The sequence below is a fragment of the Carcharhinus amblyrhynchos genome, chromosome 22 (genome assembly GCF_965287045.1).
Source record: "Carcharhinus amblyrhynchos chromosome 22, sCarAmb.v2.hapA, whole genome shotgun sequence".
NCBI classification, from domain to species: domain Eukaryota; kingdom Metazoa; phylum Chordata; class Chondrichthyes; order Carcharhiniformes; family Carcharhinidae; genus Carcharhinus; species Carcharhinus amblyrhynchos.
Genome location: NC_137345.1, coordinates 8,876,193 through 8,897,139, shown reverse-complemented (window position 1 = coordinate 8,897,139; position 20,947 = coordinate 8,876,193). Strand labels below are relative to the sequence as shown.

The following is a 20,947-nucleotide window of genomic DNA, read 5'->3' as shown; positions in this document are numbered from 1 at the left end:
AACCTACATTGACTCTCCAAAAGAGCATCCCATCCATTTCTTCCCCTCTGCCCCATCCCTGTAACATGTGCATTTACCGCGACTAATCCACCTAGCTTACACAACTTTGAATACTAAGGGTCAATTTGGCATGGCCATTTCACTTAAACCACACATCTCCGGACTGTGGGAGAAAACTCACTGAAGAAACTCATGCAGACATGGGGAGAACCTGCAGACTCCACACAGGCAGTCATCCAAGGCTGGAATTGAACCTGGATCCCTAGCATTGTGAGACGGCAGTGCTAACCACTGTACCATCATGCCCCCAAACTTAGATGGACCTGGCTGAGGGTGCGGTAAAAAATATGTAGACCTGGTGAGTGGGGAATGTTTCTTCAGAAGGAACTCTTCAAAGATGCAGCTATTGAAAATACAACAAAACTTATTCCAACTTATAAATCAAAGAGAGGGTTTAACAAAGAACCATCATTATCCCTACCTTGGGGCCTTGCCCTGGACCACTCCAAGCTCCCCACAATTCTACATAGTTCCTTATTTATAATGAATCAGCTGGTCAGCATTACTCTGTATTTGGTTCCATAGTTTACTGGGTGAGCTGACCCTTACATCTTGTTCCCATTAGCCACGTTACATCCAATACAAAGTTGTCACGGGTTGCATTCTAACAGGGAAAGGTAGCGTAGGAAATGGAGTCTGGTGCACAAAGGTTTTGGCCCAAGTGGTGTTGGAGTGAGAGGTATGGAGTAGGCTGGAGTAAGAAAAGTGAGCTGAGACATAAGGTTGGAAAGAATTGCAAGTGGACAGAAAAAACTCATCTTTCTTTAGTGGCTTTGAACCAATCAATTGTAATGTAGGAAATGCAGGAGCCTATTTGTGCACAGCAAGCTCCCGCAAACAGCAATACAACATAGGACACTACAGCTCAGTACAGGCCCTTCGGCCCTCAATGTTGCACCGACCAGTGGAACCAATCTAACGACCCTCTAACCTAAACTATTCCAATATTATCCATATGTCCATCCAATGACCATTTGAATGCCCTTAAAGTTGGCGAGTCCACAACTGCTGCAGGCAGGGCATTCCACACCCTTACTACCCTCTGAGTAAAGAACCTACCTCTGACATCCGTCCTATATTTATCACCCCTCAATTTAAAGCTATGTCCCCTCATGTTAGCCATCACCATCCAAGGAAAAAGGCTCTCACTGTCCACCCTATCAAATCCTCTGATCATCTTGTATGCAATGGCCACTTTTTTTCCCCATCCATTCCTGGGATGTGTGCCGGATGTTTCTAAATGGTGCTGATTGTGAGGTTGGCAAGGACTCTGGGGAGAACTTGCCTGCTCTTCTAAGAAGTAGTGCCATAGGGCAGACAAAACCTGTTTTATGTCTGATCCGAAAGGCAGCACCTCCAACACAGCAGCACTCCCTCAGTACCGCAGGGAGTGACAACCTAGACTTTAGGTTAAAGTCTATGGAATGGGTTTCAATTCAGAACCTTCTAACTCCAAAGCAAGCAGGCTATCGACTGAGGCACAGCTGTCAGAGTAATGGCTCTTGCCTTTACCTCGCCCTCTGCCAGGGATGTTGCTCCGATAGCGACCATCAGCGAGGACACGGCTGCAGCGGGTCCAGTGATGAAGGAGGATCCAGTGTCAACAATGGCCGCACATCCTTTACTGCAGAACAGTAACTCCCCACTTACAGAAATCCTGGAAGAGGAAAAAGAAACAAGAGTTCATGAAATAAAAGCATTCTTACCCTTAATAGTAATGAGAAAAGATCTGCAATTTCTTATTTGCTAGAGATTGCTGATGGCTGCTCTCAAGAATTAAGTCCTGACCATTACAGTTACGGATGGAGTGTTTACAAGGACGGCCACTGTAGGTCTATACAGCAATGCTCATGGGGTGGCGCAATGGTTAGCATCATCACCTCACATCACCAGGGACCCCGGTTCAATTCCAGCCTTGGTTGACTGTCTGTGCGGAGCTTGTACATTCTCCCCGTGTCTGCGTGGGTTTCCTTCCACAGTCCAAAGATGTGCAGGTTAGGTTGATTGGCCATGCTAAATTGTCCCTTAGTGTTGGGGGACTAGCAGGGTAAATGAGTGAATTCATGGGAATGGGACACATGTGGGAATGCTGTCAATGTAGGCTCAATGGGCTGAATGGGCCCCTTCTGCACAGTAGAGATTCTGTGAAAGATATTGCTGAGGGGAGGTTCAGCGAAGGCTCAGTTGGTAACACTCTCAAGTTTGGTTTCAAGTCTCATTTCAGCATAAAATTTGGGATTGAGAGCTCAGGCAACATCCTTTCCAACAATGCAATTCATGACTTTACCCAATGAAAAGCCTTTGAATTATCACTTCTGTAAAGTAACCCAATTTATGCACCGCTCAGGAGTTCATAGAATCCCTATAGTGCAGAAGGAGGCCATTCGGCCCAGCAAGTCTGTACCGACGATAATCCCACCCAGGCCCTATCCTCACATCCCCAAACACTTAGCCCACTCCCCCCCAATCCCTCAAACCTGGACACTAAGGGGCAATTTGAGCATGGCCAATCCACCTAACCTGCACATCTTTGGACTGTGGGAAGGAACTGGAGCACCCGGAGAAAACCCACACAGACACGGGGAGAACATGCAAACTCCACACAGACAGTGACCCATGCCGGGAATTGAACCCAGGTCCCTGGCGCTGTGAGACAGCAATGCTAGCTACTGTGCCACCGTGACACCCTTTGCCCCATCTGTTTTTTTGCAATGTTAATTGAGGGATAAACATTGACCAGGACAATCCCCCCCAAAAACTTGATTACCCCCACCAGCCCCCAGACCTCCTGATCCAGACACCCTCCCCCACCCCCACCACTAACCTCAGGAACTGCTGATTATCTCCCTGGCTCATTCTAAACCTCCCTCTTCCTCTCACTCTGGATTGCCCTCCAGACCAGTCGATTACCCACTTACCACCCCGCAAACTCCCTGACCACCCAATGCCCCAAGTCCAGCTTGCCCCCTTCACTTGCCACTTCTCACCCGCCTACCCGTTACCCTACATCCTCACCTCACAGAGGACGCAGTGTTACAGTGGTACTATCACTGGACTAGTAATCTGGAGACCAGTGTAAATCTCTGTGAACTCAGCTTCAAACCCCACCATGGCAGAAGGTAGAGTCCAAATTCAGTTAAAAAAAATCTGGAATTAAAAATCTAATGACGACCATGAACCCACTTATTGGAAGTTGTAAAAATGCATCTGGTTCACTATGGTCCTTTAGGGAAGGAAATCTTCCGCCTGTACCTGGTCTGGCCTACATGTGACTCCAGAGCCACAGCTATGAGGTTGAGTCTTAAAATACCCTCTCAAGGGCAATTAGGGATAGACAATTGCTGAGCCAGCCAGAGATATCCATATCCCATGAAAGAATTTAAAATATCCATCTTGTTACCAGTCTTATCAATAGTCCCAAGGGATTATTTATATCCACCCAAGAAGGTTACAGTTAATGCTACATATCAAGAGGCAGCATCTCCAACAGTGCAGCACTCCACTGAAGTGTCAGCTTAACTATTTAAGTCTCTGAAGTGGACCTCAACAACCTCTGATCTGGAAGGTGAGAGTGCTTTCAACTGGGCCACAACTGACACACAAGCATCACATTTAATTCAACACTGGGCACCATGGTGGCACAGTGGTTAGCACTGCTGCCTCACAGCGCCAGGGATCTGGGTTCAATTCCTGGCTGGGGTCACTGTCTGTGTGGAGTTTGCACGTTCTCCCTGTGTCTGTGTGGGTTTTTTCCAGGTGTCCTTGTTTCCTCCCGCACTCCAAAGATGTGCAGGTTAAGTGGATTTGCCATGCTAAGTTGCCCCTTAGTGTCCTGGGATATGTGGGTTAGAGGGATCAGTGGGGTAAATGTGTGGGTTACGTGGATAGGTGGGATTGTTGTCGGTGCAGATTCATTGGGCTGAATGGCCTCCTTCTGCACTGTGGGGATTCCACGATCTTTGAACCATCAGGTTGAATCAAACATCAATAATTAGAAAGCACGAGTAGTGGTATCACTGCAATAAATAATCTTTAGACATCTAAATAAACACATACAATAGTAAAACACCCCCTGCCCTTTTATTTAAGGGCAGTAGTACATCTTTTATCCACACAGTTGGATCAGGACATACTGTAGGATTGCCTACAGTGGTTAGCACTGCTGCCTCACAGCGCTAGGGGCCTGGGTTTGATTCCCGGCTTGGGTGACTGACTGCACGGAGTTTGGCACGTTCTGTCTGTGTCTGCGGGGTTTCCTCCGGATGCTCCAGTTTCCTCCCTCAATCTGAAAGATTAGGTGCGTTGGCCATGCTAAATTCTCCCTCCATGTACCTGAACAGGCAACTGGGGGATTTCCACAGCAACTTCTTTACAGTGTTAATGTAAGCCAACTTGTGACACTAATAAATAAATTTAAAACTTAAGTTGAAACAAATGTTTCCCACTGATTCAAGGATGCGACAGTCAAGGATTTGAATGTATGTAATATTTTGATGTATATCTATATTATAGCTTTGAAACAGAAGTGAGTTTTGCTTACATTTTATCCCCAGTGTTTTCTGATCCATTATATTTTTTGTGTTGGGTTCTACAGAAGTTTTAATGAAATTCTTTGTCCCATCTCCCATTTTTCAACGCTCTTTGAACCTCACCATCCATTCAAATTAAGTTATACAAGTGAGAAATTGTTAAATAGCAGAACTGTTAAACATTAACCGTGATCTCTGTGTACAGACTAATCTTTAAGCTGTTTACCACATGCCACAGTCATTTGGAGTCAGTGCCACGTTGAATAAAGTCTGTGCGCACAGGATCTCTCCAGGCGGACGCTGGGAAGGCTTACCCATTCAGTTCAATCTGCCAGTAGCCCTTCTTGACCAGGCTCAGGTAGTGGAACTCCCCGCTGTAGTAGGAAGGGTCACTGCCACCCAGGATGATCTCACCACCAGGGGTCCCACTGGAATCCCTGTGCAAAGGAAGTCAGCAACGCGGTTAAAAGATCAAAAGCAGCAGAAGTGAGCTAACAGCTGGCAGGAGATGGGGTGCAGGGTAGATGGTTATTCCCTCCACTTGAATAATCTCAGGCCCAGGAATTCCGACCCCCCGTGTGTTTGTACCGCTCCCCCCACCGCCTCCACTCGCACCACCCCCCTCCTCCCTGCCACCCAGGATGCGCGATGGAACCCCTCAGATGTCCCGACGCACTGACTATCCGGGAATTGGGAAGCTTGGCCTTCTTCTGGGCAATTTCCCTTTGCCCCAAACACTCGGAAAAATTCCCTGTCTCCGCCCAGGGCGGGATTCTCCGGTCTCGTGTATACCCGCTCCGCCGCAGGGGAGAATGGAGAATCTGGTGTTCGTAGCCAAAACGCCGTTTACCTTCAGCGGCACCGCATATTCCCAGCCGCGAGCAAGGATGGAGAATTTTGGCAACAGATTTCAGACGGCTCTGACTTACCTCACTTGTGTACCCAGGAAAAGGATTAAAACCCAATTCCAACTCCTAGGTAGCTAAACTACTGACCTCCCCCACTACCCACCCCAACTCCACCCGATTCCCCCTCTCTGATCTTCTCAGACCTGACTCACCCCAAATAATGCCCCCCCTTCCCCCCTCACGCATCCCCCCTCCCCCCGACCCTTCTGCTGCCATTCGGATACCCCTGGCTCCCACACCCCACAAGCCCCGCAGCCTACCCGCAACAATTTCAGTGATGGGCAGAATGGGGAAACACCCCCCCAGTGTGTTTAACAAGAACGTTCTGCTGTTGTTTGTGTGTGACAGGAATGGAAAGTGTTCTGTTCCCCGGTAGTTTCCACTGGAAGTCACCAGTTCACAATATTTAGCACGGTTTCCACTTCTTAGACAGTTGATTAAAAATGGAGCAAATTTCTGATTTAAAAATGCTAAAACTCTTTTGCTCCTCTGTCCTGCTTTTCCCTTTCATCCTGTCCATCTCTAACTGATTTGTCTTTCTGGTGTTTTACTCCTGTTACCTGCATAAAGGTGCCTTCCAGACACTTCATCAGTGAACCAACATACAAGGTATTTATTAATAAGGATTGTGCAACAACCTCATTGCTGTAGCCAACTCCCTAAGTGTCTAGGAGCTGCTCTTACCATGAGGTAATTCCACACTCTGAGTCCTGATTGGTCACATAGGCCATGTGATCCTTACTCTGCTGTGTTGCCCTTAAAGGGACAATCACCACATGCTGTTTATCTGTCCCTCTGTTACTCCATCTTTTCTCTGTTAGTCCTTCTCCTTATTACCCAATAGATTTGATCAACTATATCCTCTCTCTATTACACAGTTGCAGTGTTGTTCCATCACTTTATTACTCCACACCCTCTCTTTAACCTATGTCCATGTAATTTAATCTCTCTGATATGCAATTGCTCTTTTACCCCTATTATCCTGTTGGCTTATTTCTCCATTATCAAATTTGCATCTCATTCCATCTCTAACTGTTATTCTGTCTTTCTGATATCCTACATCCCTGTCACCTCACCTCCCTGCCATTCAATGTCTCTATAGCAACATCTTTCTAGTTACTCTGCTGCTGAGACCCTTCCTTCTCAGAACCCAACTGTCCCATCTCCCCTTTACCTAAACACTCTGGCATCCCACACGCCCATCATCTTGCCCTGTCATCTTCCCCTCCTCCACCTCGCAATACTCCCCCACCCCCACCCCCACATCTCCATTACTTTTCTCTTCATCTCACTTCACCTCAATTCATAGTCTGTTCATTAATTTTGAAATACAGTCACTGTTATTTTGGAGGTAAACACAGTATTCATTTTCTCTCAGTAGGGTCCAACAGATTGCTATAGGAGAAACAGTCATATTCAGGAGCTGACAGCATACAGAGAAATGGAGAGAAAGAGAGACAGACAGACAGACAGAGACATAGAGAGACGGAGACAGAGACAGACAGAGAAAGAGAGAGAGAGAGAAAGAGATAGGGGGACAGAAAGAGGGAGAGAGAGACAGACAGAGACAGAGAGAGAGACCCATGCAAAGACAGAGACTCACACAAAAAGAGAGATGGAGAGAGGCAGAAAGAGAGACAGAGAGGGACACAGACAAACATAGAGACAGAGAGAGAGAGAGAGAGAGAGCAAGAGACAGAGAGAGAGACAGGGAGAAATGGAGACAGAAAGAGAGAGAGAGAGAGACAAAAAGGGAGACAGGCGGAGGGAGAGAGAGAGAGAGACAAAAAGGGAGACAGGCGGAGAGAGAGAGAGATGGAGATGGGCAGAGGGAGAGAGAGAGAGACAGACAGACAGACAGACATGTAGGGAGACAGAGAGAGGCAGAGAGGGAGACAAAGAGACAGATAGAGATAGAGAGATAGAAAGGGAGAGTGAGAAAGAGACAAAGATATAGACAGACAGAGAGAGGGAAATGGAAACAGAAACAGAGAGAAAGAGAGGGAGAGAACCTTTCAGCCCAAGCTGGGTTGGAATACATCCATGGAATGTTCTAAAGTTATGGAGGCGTGTTCATCTAGAATACTCTTCCTTAATCCCTGATTGTTGCTATGGTGGTTTTCTGGATGACTGGTGATTTTCCACCTCTGAACTTTCCTTTCGGGAATCTTTAATCTCCTCGACACCTGGAAAAGCTTTGATCGGGTTTCGAATGCTCCGTCTTTACGTAAGCCACCATCATTTCACCTCCTCTGAAGTTGCTTCTTCAAGTAGCTTCTTCGTTGTCCAAGGGTTGCTTCACCAGGGCCTGTGCCCCAATTTTGACAAAGGGATGAGATGTGGAGGGAAGCCCCAGTAATCCCTGTCTCTGCAGGTAGAAGGGGGGGGGATCAGGCCCATGTTGTGGATGTCGTTCCACTCCACACTCTGCGCCACACTCTAATCAACTGAGATAACCAGCCTCTGCCCCCTGAAGCTGCCAGCTGGTTAATTCATTACCATTTTTTAAAATCCTGGGCCTCCCCTGTTCAAGTGCTACCTTGACCCAATTAGCAGCACACTTCCTTGGAGCAGTCAGTCCATAACACTCTGGCCTCTGAATTAGAAGCTTATGGTTTCCAATGCCAAAAGTCAAACCTAACAAGAAAGTGTAACGCTGAGGGAGTGCCGCACTCGCAGAGTCAGTGTCTTACAGGTTAGTGAATAAACAAAGGCCCTGTGCGCTTTCTCATGCAGGTGGTGGTTGTGGCCAGGGGGCAGATAACAACAATTGCAACAACTATAACAACATTGGTAATATTAGCTGTAAGAGTAATTATGGAACTGAGACTCAAGCATGCTGGGAACATTGGGACAAGTTATAATTAAAAGCACAATGGAGTTACTCATAATGTTTATCCCAAACTGCACATTGGCCACATAGACTCAACCATTTATGGTGGGAAATCTTGGTGTCAAGAAGTCTAGCATGTGGGGCGGCATGGTAGCACAGTGCTTAGCACTGCTGCTTCACAGCTCCAGGGATCTGGGTTCGATTTCCAACTCGGGTCACTGTCTGTGTGAAGTTTGCACATTCTCCCTGTGTCTGCGTGGGTTTCCCCCGAGTACTCCAGTTTCTTCCCACAGTCCAAAGATGTGCAGGTTAGGTGGATCGGCCATGGTAAATTGTCTGTTAGTGTCAGGAGGACTAGCAGGGTAAACGCATGGGATTATGGGGATTGGGCCTGGGTGGGATTGGGGTTGGTCATACTCGATGGACTGAATGGCCTCCTTCTGCACTGTAGGATTCTAGCTATGAGCTGAAGGGACTCGAGGTCCCTTTCCCCATCAACTCAATCTCCCTGTCTCATAGACGAATCGTACAGTGCTGGAGAAGGCTGGTCAGCCCATCGAGTCTGCTCTGACCACCATCTCACCCAGGCTCCATCCCAATAATCCTACACATATATCCTAGCTAATCCCCCGACACTAAGGGGCAATTTAGCATGGCCAATCAACCTAATCCACACATCTTTGGACTGCGGGAGGAAACTGGATCACCCGGAAGAAACCCACGCAGACACGGGGAGAACATGCAGACTCCACACAGACAGTGACCCAAGTTGGGAATTGAACCCAGGTCCCTGGCTCTGTGAGGCAGCGGTGCTAACCACTGTGCCACTGTGCCATCAATGTCTCTCTCATGTATCGCTGTGCGTTCGGTTATATGTTATAGATATTTATAGATGATATTTCGAGTGTACCCACCTGTTGTAATAAACAGAAAAGACATCGTTATTGAGGATGTGCTGGTCCACGATCCGTTCAAACACCGGTTTAATGTTGTCAATCGAAATAGTCCGGAAACCCATCCCCAGGACCCCGTCAAACTTGGCAAAGATGAAAGGATAAGCTGGCAAAGCAGTGGCCTCAGCAAAAACCTGGATAACCGGGATATTGGCTACCTATTGGAATAAAGCTTTGCTTTGTTAATCACATCTTGTACAACACATTTAAATATATAATATATTTGTGGGCGGCATGGCGGCACAGTGGTTAGCACTGCTGCCTCACAACACCAGGGACCTGGGTTCGGTTCCCGGCTTGGATTACTGCCTGTGTGGAGTCTGCACATTCTCCCCGTGCCTGCGTGGGTTTCCTCCGGGTGCTCCGGTTTCTTCCCACAGTCCAGATATATGCAGGTTAGGTGGATTGGCCATACTAAATTGACTTTGGTGTCACTGGGACTAGCTAGGGTAAATAGGGGGATAGGGCCTGGGTGGGATTATAGTCTGTGCAGACTTGATGGACTGAATGGCCTCCTTCTGCACTGTAGGGATTCTATAGATTATTTGCATATTTAAAGGAGCAGGCGCCTGTCCTTAAAGGCACAAAACTCTATCATATCATCCATAATTAGTACAAGAGCTGTACAGTATCTTGCTGAACGAATGGGAAGTGTAAATGTCCACAGTGAATGAAGCTTCTGCTGGAACACGACCAGGATTTCATCGCCTGTTTCTCACCATAACAATGTCTTGACTGAGGATTCCCTTCACTTTGCCAGACCCATATTGAATAGCAAATCCTTGTCCGTTAGCCTCGTATGTTCTTGATGTGGAGGCGTCGTACCTGTTATGGGAAACTGCAAAGAGCCAAAACAGGGCACAAGCTGTTTAATTTTGAGCAATTTTACCATTCTGCTCAAGAACTTGATGCATGCAAATCTAATCCTGGCCAATGGCGCCATCCAGTGGCAGATCAACTTCTGTGCTGAACCTACGTGCAGGTTTATACGAAAATGGGTCAGGGAAATGAATCGTTCCGTATAGAAAGGGTTTTCCTTAAAACAGGCATTGTGTACTTCACCCTCAGAATTATAGTAAAATACACAAAGATATTAATGCATAAAGATATATCAAGGGCGGTACCGTTGCACAGTGGTGAGCACTACTGCCTCACAGAGCCAGGGTCCCAGGTTCAATTCCAGCTTCGGGTCACTGTCTGTATGGAGCCTACACATTCTCCCTGTGTCTGCGTGGGTTTCCTCCGGCTGCTCTGGTTTCGTCCCACACTCCAAAGATGTGCGAGTTAGGTTGATTGGCCACGTTAAATTGCCCTACCGTCAGCGGGTTTTCAGGAATAGGGCCTGGGTGAGATTGTGAACGCAGTGGGCCGAATGGCCTCCTTCTGCACTGTGGGGATTCTATGATGAGTAACACTGGAGGCCATGGTAGATGCTGATTATTAAACAGCGCGTTCCGGTGATTCCACGGCCACGCTCGCCCCGAGACTTGAAAACCCCGCCTGAGGTTAATGGACCTTCCGATGATCAGCGCCTCGCCTGCTCCAACTCCTGCGGGGTGGTAAAATCCACCCTCATCTGTCTGAGGGGTGCGTGTGGAGCCAATGAAATGGCGCAACTTCAAAACGGGATGCACTGTTGTTCGTTATTTTAATATTGTTCAATTCTATTCCTCACTGCATCTTTAATTTTGTGCCCTCCCCTACCTTTTTCCCTTGCTTTGAACTGTTTGGTATTTTGCCCCTGTTTTTTTTTTAAGTTCCCAAATATTTTTGTGATCTAAATCTTGAAAGTTTTCTCACATTTTCTCTTTAATTGTTTCATTTCATCTCTGTTCCGATTTGATTCTGCAGCAATTCCCAGATCTGTTTCTCATCGCAAAGTTCTTTTGGGGGAAGAGGGAGAAGGGTGGAGGGGGGAAGGAGTTTGGGGGTGTCGGGGTTTGGCGACAGTGTTAGTTTTACAGGCACATTTTGTTTGGAGATTTAGAGCAGTGATGTGTTTATGACAACCTGACCAGGCGGCACAGTGGCACAGTGGTCAGCGTTGCTGCTTCACAGCACCAGGGACCCGGGTTCAATCCCGGCCTTGGGTCACTGTCTGTGTGGAGTTTGCACATTCCCCCACTGTGTCTGTGTGGGTTTCCTCTGGGCGCTCCAGTTTTCTCCCACAGTTCAAAAGACGTGTGAGTTAGGTGGATTAGCCATGATAAACGTGCAGGGTTACAGGAACAGGGTCGGGTGAGGGGGGGCTGAGTGGGATGCTCTTTCAGAGAATCAGTGATGGGCCGAATGGCCTCTTTTTGCACTCTTCTTTCTGATAAGATGAAGGAAATTTGGCATGTCCACAGCGACTCTCACCAACTTTTACAGGTGCACCATAGAAAGCATTCTTCCTGGTTGTATCACAGCTTGGTATGGCTCCTGCTCTGACCAAGACCACAAGAAACTACAAAAGGTTGTGAGTGTAGTCCAATCCATCACACAAACCAGCCTCCTATCCAATGACTCTGTCCATACTTCCTGTTGCCTTGGAAAAGCCGCCAGTAAAATTAAGGACCCCACGCACCCCGGACATTCTTTCTTCCACCTTCTTCCATTGGGAAAAAGATACAAAAGTCTGAGGTCATGTACCAACCGACTCAAGAACAGCTTCTTCCCTGCTACCATCAGACTTCCGAATAGTCCCACCTTGCCCTAAGTTGATCTTTCTCTACACCCTACCTATGACTGTAACACTACATTCCACATTCTCCTTTCCTTCTCTATGAACAGTATGCTTTGTTTGTATAGCGCGCAAGAAATAATACTTTTCACTGTATATTAATACATGTGACAATAATAAATCAAATCAAATCAAATGTTGGAATTGTATAGTTTGATGATGGGGGGGAAAGAGGTGATGGTCTGTTAGTTAGAAATCCATTTTACGGAGCAATGCTCAGTGAACTGTGATGGTGAGCTGACCTGCAGCCTAACAGGAATGGAAGGGAGGCACTCACAACAAGCAGCGTAGATGGGTGAACAGTTCGCCGACGGTATCCAGAGGTTGGCCGACCCAGTGTCGAAGATGACTTTGAAGTTCTGTGGAGGTGTCCCGATACTGATCTCCCCAAAGTATTGAGTCTGAGAAAGACAACACAGCGACAATAAAACAGCGACAATAAAGACTTTAGTTCTGAAATGCTATGAAAACATTTCAGACAACTTTGAAGGGGCGAAGCCCCGCAAACAGGTGGCATGGTGGCACAGTGGTTAGTTTCATAGTGCCAATTACTGGGTTCGAATCCTGGCTTGGGTCACTGTCAGTGTTGAGTTTGCATGTTCTCCCCATGTCTGCATGGGTTTCCTCTGGATACTCTGGTTCCCTTCCACAGCCCGAAAGACATGCGGGTTAGGTGGATTGGCCATGCTAAATTCTCCCTCAGTGTACCCGAACAGATGCCAGAGTGTGGCGACGAAGGAATTTTTACAGTAACTTCATTGCAGTGTTAATGTAAGTCTACTTGTGACACTAATAAATAAACTTCCTTTTATCACGGCAATGTTAATCTGTTCCTTGTGATGTTATTTGAGGATCTCTGATGTTCAGAAGGAACGCAAGTTGATTCTTCATCCCAGGAACTGAACTAGCTCCAAGAGTCCAGATTTCCTGCAGTGAGTAATTCACCTCCTGACTCTCCAAAACCTGCCCACCATCCACAAGGCAGGAGTGTGATGAAATACTCCCCACTTTCCTGGATGGGTGCAGCTCCAAAATCACTCAAGAAGCTCGGCACCATCCAGGACAAGGCAGCCCACATGATTGGCAACCCTCCCACAAACATTCATTCTCTCCATCACTGACAAATAGAGGCAGCCGTGTGTACCGTCTGCAAGAAGCACTGCAGCAACTCACTAAGATCCCTTAGACAGCCACTTCCAAACCCGTGGCCTCTACCATCTAGAAGGACAAGAGCAGCAGATACCTGGGAATGCCATCACCTTGAGGTTCCCTCCGAATCACTCACCGTTCCTCCACTGTCACAGGGATAAAATCCAGGAATTCCCTCCCTAATAGCACTGTGGATGTACCTACACATCAGGGACTGCAGCAGTTCAAGAGGCAGCTCAACACCACCTTCTCAAGGGCAATTAGAAATGGGCTATGAATGCTGGTCTAGGCAGTGATACCCAAACCCTGTGAATGAATAAAAAAGGAAGGAGCTTGTTCCTGTAGTACGCCCTTCGACCCTAATTGGTCATTGTCTGAGGATATGAATACTGGACACTGTGGCAACAAATAGATGGATGAGTGACCTCATGACATCATCACATATCAGATGGTGTCATCACATTTGGATATGATATCATCAGGTATAGGATGACATCATCCCTTGTGGAGATACAGGGCCATTGAGGGACAATAAGGGAGTCAGACTTTGAGGGACGATGAGGGAGTTAGACTTTGAGGGACGATGAGGGAGTTAGACTTTGAGGGACGATGAGGGATTCAGACTTTGAGGGACGATGAGGGATTCAGACTTTGAGGGACGATGAGGGAGTTAGACTTTGAGGGACGATGAGGGAGTTAGACTTTGAGGGACGATGAAGGATTCAGACTTTGAGAGATTCAGGGCTCTTTGAGAGACAATGGGGTCTGAGGGTAGTATGATAAAAAGGATTATTTTCTATATCCTGTCGCATTGAGCCAATCTAGGGGTTTTGCCAGCCTCGCAAGGACTTCCACCTCCAGGGTTTTTGGTTCTCAGGGATAGGCCCATCACTGACCTCTCCACTGATTGAATGGCACAAGATGTGATGGCCCTTCCTGAAAAACAGACAATGTCAGAGCCTCACTGACTCTCCCACCAGGGGCTGATTGTCTGTTATCTGCACAAGAGTCTGCCCAGAGAAAGGCATGGCTCTCACCTTCTAATTCATTTCTCCTTTCCTTCTGCCTGATCGCCAGGCTTTGAGAGTGTATGGCTAACATGCTCCTTATCTCTATCTGTGCAACTGTGACAGATAGCATATTGGCAAATATCCCATTCTCCTGAAGATGGTATGGAATTCCTCCTTTGATTGTCACCTTCATTCAAGAGCTTAGCAAGATGGATACTCAAACCAAGGTCCCTCACCGACAAGCATCCAACACAGAGCTGTACCACATCACACTGTGATAACCACAACCTAGGATGGAGATGGCAGCCACGTTATTTGAGGGCGGCACAGTGGTTAGCACTACTGCCTCACAGTGCCAGGGACACGTGTTTAATTCCAGCCTAAGGTCTTTATCTGTGTGGAGTATGCACATTCTCACCATGTCTGTGTGGGTTTCCTCCAGTTTCCTCCCACACTACAAAGATATGTGGGTTAGGTTGATTGTTTGTACTAAATTGCTCCTTAGTGTCAGGGGGATTATCAGAGTAAATACTTGGGGTTACGGGAATAGGGCCTGGGTGGGATTGTGGCAGGCTCGATGGGCCAAATGGCCTCCTTCTGCACTGGGTTCTACATATTCTATGTAAACAAGAAGAGCTTCAGTCAAAAACACAACAGCTCCCGGCAGTACTGCTTTCCAAATGCCAATTCTAATGAAAAACAAGATAGAGACTTTTCCCGTTTTAGCTTGGAATCTATTTCCAATTCTTGGCTTCTTAAATTAGAAACACATCAAAATAATTATTTTCTATGAATTGATGATGAGAAAATTTGGGTCCAAAGGTTGAGACCCGTAGATCAGTGAAGTGAGCCGTAGATTAGGGACCTCAGCCTAAGGAACAAGTCGTTTTTTATTCATTCATGAGGCATGGGCATCGCTGGCTAGTCCAGCAATTATTGCCCATCCCTAGTTGCCCTTGAGAAGGTGGTGGTGAGCTGCCCTCTTGAATCGTTGCAGTCCACGTGCTGTGGGTTGACCCAAAATGCCATTAGGGAGGGAATTCCAGGATTTTGATCCAGCAACAGCAAAGGAACGGCGATATATTTCCAAGTCAGGGTGGTGAGTGGCTTGGAGGGCAGCTTGCTGGTGGTGGTGTTCCCATGTATCTGCTGCCCTTGTCCTTCTGGATGGAAGTGGTTGTGGGTTTGAAAGGTGCTGTCGAAGGATCTTTGGTGAATTGCTTTAAATTCACCAAGGTTTAAACAGGAGGCCAGCATACTTACATCCAGGTAGTTGGTAAGGATCGTTGGTGCTGTTCCATTGCCCATATTTGTCCGAAAGTCTTTATTAATCTCCCGAGAGACATCCGTCACTTTCAGTCCAAGCTGCCGGAGCGATTGGCGAATGGATGGCATTTTATAGAGAGGGATCCTTTGGAGACATAAATGTTCTAGAATCATTGTCAAGCAACAGCATAAACCCTGATAAATATCAGTTCATTTACTAGTGTTACAAGTAGACTTACATTAACACTGCAATGGGGGGCATTCCCTCAATAAAGTTTAAAAGTTTATTTATTAGTCACAAGTCAGGCTTACATTAACACTGCAATGAAGTTACTGTGAAATTTTCCTAGTTGCCACACTCCGGCGCCTGTTCGGGTCAATGCACCTAACCAGCATATCTTTCAGAATGTGGAAGGAAACTGGAGCACCTGGAGGAAACCCACACAGACACGGAGAGAACGTGCAGACTCTGCACAGACAGTGATCCAAGCCAGGAATCAAACCCAACTCCCTGGCACTGTGCGGCAGCAGTGCTGACCATTGTGTCACTGTATTGCCCCAGTACTGCACTGATACTCCTGCCAGCCTGGAGATTCTGCTCCACTCTATGGAATGGGATTGAACCCACAAGCGTTCTGGCCTCCAGCTGGATTTGATACTATTGGGCCAAGTCAGACACCCGAAAACAAGTGATTATCAACAGAAAGGCTGAAAGCTCCATGCATTCTAATAGAACATGACTCTTGGAAAAAAGATTGCTATTTTGGTTTATAAAGCACTGCCTAGGATCTAACTCTCAGCGTTGTGAGCTCTCGACTACTGGGGTTCCTGACAATGCGTACGGACAGATCCACTGTCACTCACAGTAACATCTGAGGTGACTGCCCTACTGGATGACACAGTGAAGTAGTTGCTATGGTTAGCTCCATTGGTTAGATGCCTGGTTAGTGAAATAATGCTAAGAATTGAGAGTCCAAACTCTGATGTGGCTGAGGTTATTCATGAACACCCCACCTTCTCCCTCTTGCCTGATCCTCAAGTTAAATCACCAATTGTCAGCTCTCCCCCTGAAATGGGAGGGCAGCCTATGGTCATCTGGGACAATGGCAACTTTATCTTCCACACTCTCTACCTTCTGGCCACGTCATCCTCCTTCTTCCTGCCTTGACTTCACTATTTAATTTATCATGCCTTATCAAATGTGATCCCTTGCCCCCTTAATTATATTCTGACAAACACTGTACAAAAGCACACTGTTGTTGATAATTGGGTGGATAGTCTGTGGGAGCACAGCCACTGTTGGGCTGAATGGCCTGTTCATGTTCACTAGGGTGGTTAGCTCTGCTGCTGCACAGCGCCAGGGACCCGGGTTTGATTCCAGCCTCAGGTGACTGCCTGTGTGGAGTCTGCACATTCTCCCCGTGTCTGCGTGGGTTTCCTCCGGGTGCTCCAGTTTCTTTCCACAATACGAAAGACGTGCTGGTCGGGTGCATTGGTCATGCTAAATTCTCCCTCAGAATACCCAAACAAGCGCCGGAGTGTGGCGGCTAGGGGATTTTCACATTGCAGGGTTAAGGGGAGAAAGCGGGAAAGTGGAACTGATCCATTTCAGATCAGCCATGATCTTATTGAATGGTGGGGCAGGCTCGAAGGGCTAGATGGCCTACTCCTGCTCCTATTTCTTATGTTCTTAATACAAGCCTACTTGTGACACTAAGAAATAAACTTTAAACTTTAATCTTGAGACTTGAGGGTGTCTCCCATTTAAGCTCATGATCATCTCACTGTACCTGAAACAGCCATGAGAGGGCACTAAACCCTTCAGCTCTCATAGTTGGCTAAAAAGTCAAAAAGACTTTCTCACAGATCTCCAATTTTAAGCTTCTCCCAAATGTTCAGTCGGGTGGCACATTCACCTCAGCTATCCGACCCCACCATGACCTCAAGTTGGCAGTAGAAATGCTGCAGTCCTAAAATTAAATGACTGTAATCCAAACTGCTGAGAATTATTCATCTCCTGAAGTTGAAAACATTCAGAGATTGGAAACGGCCACAACCGTTCTCCAGCCGGGTGTGTTTTCAAGTCGTTCTTGTTCCTTTAACCTCCTCCTATATACCCAGGGGAAGACTGAAAGCATACGAGTGCTGATAAGCAGAAATCCCAAAGGACGCAACGTAGACAGAGAGCAGGCTGGTGGAAGGAGAAGGGACTAAACACCAAGGGGAGCATTGGCTCCAGCAGAAAGAAAATCCTTGGGCTTATAGGGCAGAGGGGGCTCTGTGATCACAGCCAGGTGTTGCAGGGGTGGGGGTCGGGGGGGCCGGAGGTAGGGGTGGAGGGAGGTGGGAGGGGAAGGGGCAGAGAGGGGTTGGGGGAGGAGAGGAGGGGTGGGAGGGAGGGTGCGGGGAAAGGCTTGAGGAAAGAAAGGTTGTGGGGGAGAATTGGTGGGGGTGAGAGGGGCCACAGGGCAGAAGGGGTGGGGAGGGAGAAGGGTTGGGGGTGGGGGTGAGGATGAGACAGGGTGTGGGGGGAGAAAAGGTGGGGTGAGGGGGAAAGGAACTGCAGGGGAGAAGGAGTGGGGGAGAAGGGATGTTGGGAGTGAGGGAGAAGGGGCGGGGAGATGGATGGGGGAGAAGGGGTGAAGAATGGGAGAAGGATGGAGGGAGATAGATGGGGATAAGGGGTGAGGGGAGAAGGGTGCAGAGAAGGTATTGGGAGATGAGGTTTTGAAGGGCAAATGGTGAACAAGAGGAAAGGGGACTAACAAGCCTAATTAACCTTTAAGTCTCCATTCAAATATGGCTGCCAATTTCAGCATCCAGCCACCCAGCATACTGGGGGAGTCAGAGATGGGCGGTGGAAGGGCCCATTGGGCTTCTATGGGTTGTCAATGACCAGAATTCCCTACCCCAGAGAGCTGCGCATAATCAGACGTTCGAAACATTCATGGCAGAGGTAGATAGATTAATGGGTTCCCAGGGATTTAAGGACTACAGGACAGTGTAAGGAAGTGGGAATGGTTGGAGGGGGTGGGGAGTGGAATTAGCCCCGAAGACAGCTTGATGGGCTGAGGGATTACCCCAGTTCCTAATCCTTATGTTTTTGAATAAGAATTTGTATTGAGTTAGCACCTTTCACAAGCCCAGTTTTCAGCCAATGAAACACTTTGCAGTAATGTGGAAAAGCATATTAATTATATCATCAATACGCTGACGACAAGCTTTTCCCCTCGACAGTTTGCTGAATGGTGAAGGTACAGGGGATGACACAACAAGAAATTTCATAGATACTGAACATTTAACAGTGTAAATAAAATCGCTAAGCGTCAAGGGAAAGACTCAGATGTTGAGGAAGGAACCAATGGCTTAGTGATATCATTGCTGGAATGTTAATCCAGAAACTCAGCCAATGTTCCAGAGATCTGGGTTCAAATCCTGTCATGGGTGACGGTGGAATTTTAAATTCAATAAAAAATATCTGGAATTAAGAATCTACTAATGACCAAGAAACCATCGTCAGGAGAAAACCCATCTGGTTCATCAATGCTCTTTAGGGAAGGAAATCTGTCTCCCTTACCTGGTCTGGCCTACGCGTGACTCCAGAGCCACAGCAATGTGGTTGACTCTCAACTGCCCTCTGAAATGGCCAAATAAGCCATTCAGTTTCAAGAGCAACTAGGGATGGGCAATAAATGCTGACCCAACCAGTGACGCCCATCTCCCACAGATGAATTAAAAAAAGGCTTCACTGGCGGAATGGATCTCTTTTGGATCATTTCTCCAATTACTAGAAGAGAAAAGTTTCTAAAACATGTTGAGAGAGAATGGGTAACAAAACACGTGGGCGCTTAGGCCTCACTACTGGAGGCACTGGGCAGTGCTTAATGGACAAGCTTGTCAGCTGATGAAGGATCCCATGTGACCCCCTTTCAGAAGAATGACTTGAAAACACACCCGGCTGTAGAATAGTTGTGGCCGTTTCCAATCTCTGAACATTTTCGACTTCGGGAGATGAATAATTCTCAAGTGCCAACTGGGCAGCACTGGATGAATGACCCCCAGGTTGGAAATCCACCAACATCCCCTCCCCCCAACCCCCGCCCCAACCTGCTGTTCCCTTTTATAAAACCTGGGAGCCCATTAATCTATCCACCTCTGCCATGAACATTTTAAATGACTGATTGATTATACACAGCCCTCCGGGTTAGGGAATTCTGGTCAATCAAACATAGAGAATAGCAGCAGGAGTAGGCCATTTGGCCTTGCAAGCCTGCTCCACCTTTCAACTTGATCATGGCTAATCATCAAATTCAATATCCTGATTCCACTTTTATCCCTTGATCCCTTTGGCCTCAAGAGCTATATATAATTTATTCTTGAAGTAGCCTCAACTACTTTGTGGTAATGAATGTAGAGTATAGAGTTTGCACATTCTCCCCGTGTCTGTGTGGGTTTTCTCCGGTCGCTCCAGTTTCCTCATGCTTCATTGCTCAGCAGTGCCACTGAGTAGCAGTGGCTATTTCTGATACTGCACCCCTCTAGGATTAGCATGAGCCAAAGCAAAGATGATAAGCTGTGGGGGTGGGAGGGGGAATTGGGTGTGGACGGTGGTCATGGGATGGGTATTGTGTGTGAGAGAGAGATTGGTCAGAAGCAAGGGTAGAGTTTCTCAACTGGGCCTATTGGGCCTATCCCTTCCCAATGTCAGTACCATCAATCAGGCACTGTCTGACAAAGCTTCCCCTCCACACCCCACAACCATCCTCCCCCTCTCCCAACCAAGAATCCAACAAGAGTACATGGCACCATTTGCTTTTGGTGCTCCCCACCTGCCACTGATTGACAACCAATAGATGTGCAAAGCAGATTTTTTACACAGAGGGTGGTGGGTGCCTGGAACTCGCTGCCGGGGGTGGTCATGGAAGCAGAAATGATAGTGACCTTTAAGGGGCGTCTGGACAAATACATGAATAGGATGGGAATGGAGAGATATGGTCCCTGGAAGGGTAGGAGGTTTTAGTTCAGTTGGGCAACATAGTCAGTGCAGGCTTGGAGGGCCGAAGGGCCTGTTCCTGTGCTGTAATTTTCTTTGTTCTTTGTTTTTTGTACCCCAGGGTCTCAATCAGCGCTGGAGAATATAACCATCCGCCAAGCCTTCCCAACATAGACTAAATTGGGGCAGTGGCTAGAAGATGGACAGGTCCACATCCCCAATCCTTACACCAAATGAAATGCTCCCCTGGCACCCAATTTGCCACAATGGAGGGCATTAAATTCTGGCCATTGAGTACAAAAGCAGGAAGTTACACTGGATCTTTGTCAAGCTCTGGTTAGGCCCCAACTGGAATATTGAGTTCAAATCTTGTCACTGCACTTCAGGAGGGATGTGAGGATTCTTGAGATAGTGCAGAGAAGATTTACCAGAATAATTCCAGGGATGAAAGATTTTACTCACCAGGTCAGCTTGCAAAGGTTGGGTTTGTTCCCTTTGGAATGGAAGGAAATTGAGGAGAGATT

The 20,947-nt window shown here is 47.3% G+C and overlaps 1 protein-coding gene across 1 annotated transcript in view; it reads right to left on the bottom strand.

Moving 5' to 3' along the window:
• Nucleotides 1-20,947, bottom strand: part of ren (renin) — a 51,835-nt gene that overhangs the window by 15,567 nt on the left and 15,321 nt on the right. The window contains exons 2-7 of the mRNA XM_080209662.1: nt 15,428-15,575; nt 12,283-12,406; nt 10,003-10,121; nt 9,245-9,441; nt 4,904-5,026; nt 1,573-1,717 (exon numbers count right to left, since the gene is read on the bottom strand). Coding sequence (XP_080065788.1) covers nt 1,573-1,717; nt 4,904-5,026; nt 9,245-9,441; nt 10,003-10,121; nt 12,283-12,406; nt 15,428-15,575 — 856 coding nt within the window. The remainder of the gene's footprint in view (nt 1-1,572; nt 1,718-4,903; nt 5,027-9,244; nt 9,442-10,002; nt 10,122-12,282; nt 12,407-15,427; nt 15,576-20,947) is intronic.